This window comes from Coffea eugenioides, chromosome 2, assembly GCF_003713205.1.
Source record: "Coffea eugenioides isolate CCC68of chromosome 2, Ceug_1.0, whole genome shotgun sequence".
Lineage (NCBI taxonomy): Eukaryota > Viridiplantae > Streptophyta > Magnoliopsida > Gentianales > Rubiaceae > Coffea > Coffea eugenioides.
The window spans coordinates 65,698,283-65,700,327 of NC_040036.1; the positions used below are offsets into that span (position 1 = coordinate 65,698,283).

General features: G+C 39.6%; 1 protein-coding gene across 1 annotated transcript; it reads left to right on the top strand.

The window, feature by feature from the left end:
* Positions 1 to 269: 269 nt before the first annotated feature.
* LOC113760049 (uncharacterized protein K02A2.6-like) lies at positions 270 to 956 on the top strand. Its single transcript, XM_027302624.1, has one exon. The coding sequence runs from the start codon at positions 270 to 272 to the stop codon at positions 954 to 956; it is 687 nt and encodes a 228-aa protein (XP_027158425.1).
* The last annotated feature ends 1,089 nt before the right edge of the window (positions 957 to 2,045 follow it).

Sequence of the window (2,045 nt, forward strand, 5' to 3'; positions counted from 1 at the left end):
TACCCCCCCGAAGCGAGCACAAATGACAAAAGTTTTCTGCGCAAAATAGCCTCAAAGTTTTTCTTAAATAGAGAGGTACTGTACAAAAAGACATCAGACTTGAACCTTTTAAGGTGCATTGACGAAGATGAAGCAGAGTACATGATGACAGAAGTACATAGTGGTGTATGCGAACCCCACATGAATGGACATCTGCTAGCAAAGAAAATCATGAGAACGGGATATTTCTGGCTCACCATGGAGCATGACTGTATAGATTTTGCCAGAAGATGTACAAATGCCAAATGCATGGTGATGTTATACGGGCCCCTCCCACTGAATTACACAGCATGGTTGCCTCATGGCCCTGCTCAATGTGGGGTATGGACGTAATTGGTGTAATTGATCCTCCTGCATCAAACGGACATCAATTCATATTGGTAGCAATTGAGTACTTTACCAAATGGGTTGAAGCAGAATCCTTCAAACATGTGACAAAGAAGGTGGTGGCAAATTTCTTAAAGGATCACATTATCTGCCGGTTCGGTGTGCCAGAAACATTGATTATCAACAATGCCAAAAATCTCAACAATGACATGGTGGACGGACTATGCGAACAGTTCAAAATCAAACACCGTAATTCTGCCATTTATAGACCTCAAATGAACGGGGCTGTGGAGGCCGCAAACAAGAATTTAAAGAAAATCATTCATAAAATGACTGAAAAGCACCGTGATTGGCATAAAAAGCTTCCTTATGCACTAATGGCATACCGGACTTCTATCCGCACATCAACTGGGGCAACCCCCTACTCGCTCATGTATGGAATGGAAGTTGTGATACCTGCCGAGGTTGAAATCCCTTCATTACGTATTCTAATGGAAGCCAAGTTGGAAGAAGCTGATTGGTTAAAGCAGCGTCATGAACAATTGGCTCTGATTGATGAAAAGCGTCTGAATGCTATATGTCATGGCTAATGCTACCAAAAATGCATGGCCCGTGCTTACAACAAAAAGGTCCACCGGCGATCCTTTGAAGAAGGGGACAAAGTGCTAAAGCGAATTTTGCCAATGCAAGATGAAGCCAAAGGCAAATTTGCTCCAAACTGGCAAGGCCCATTTATCGTTCAAAAGGTGCTACCGGGCGGAGCACTTGTTCTAGCAGAGATGGATGGACAGACATTCCCTTAACCTATCAACTTAGACATGTGTAAGAAGTTCTTTATTTGATTATGCAAATTTCTTTTAGAGGTCACGCAAGGGACGAGACAAAAGTCAGGCCATCTCCCTTTCCAATCAAAACATTTTATCCCAAGTCATCCCCTTTGAACTATTAGAACAATAATTTTTATTTGGTAGCCCCTGAGAATTACATACCCCACACTGGGGCAAATTTATTTTGAAAGAGAGATGATCAAAAAAAAAGAAGAAAAAGAAAAAGAAAAACCCTACACTGGGACAAATTTAATTTTTAAAGAAAAATGCAAAAGTGAGGAAAATTGAATGAAGAAAATGCAAAGAAAGAAAAATCCAATGAAATTGGAGCAAATTTTCCTCAGTTTCGTTCAAAATTGGAGATAATTTCAAAATGATGCAATCTTAGATTATTTCACACATTCCATCAAATCTACTTTCAAGCTTCAACCTTTTTCAAAACACCCCACCGAATCTCATTGCAAAAACTCAGAGTCCTGACTTTTGTCACTTGCTATATTTCTATTAAAAATTTTCTAATCAACTGGCAAGTGATGTCCATAATGTTTTCACCTAAATTTATGAGAGAAGAGCATTCTACTAATGCCAGAAATCTTCAATTTACATTCTTGAGTCGATAATGGTCAAGGTTTTCCATTATTCCTTAGGTGAAAATCCAAAAGGGCACCTCGAAAAAAAAAGAAAGAAAAAAAAAGAAAAAGAAAAAAACAAAACAAAAAGGGGTGGGGGCGACCTTAGCGAAAACCCGAAAGGGCACCAAGGTAGGATTTTCTCAAGAGCAGGCATGAGTTGAAACAGCTGGTGACTCGGTTCATTTGGATTTCTTCTCATCTTTGTAGTGCTTTCGCCAAC

Bases quoted from the DNA above. Each gene is read 5' to 3' on its own strand.
- LOC113760049 (XM_027302624.1), top strand. From the start codon at position 270: ATGTACAAATGCCAAATGCATGGTGATGTTATACGGGCCCCTCCCACT.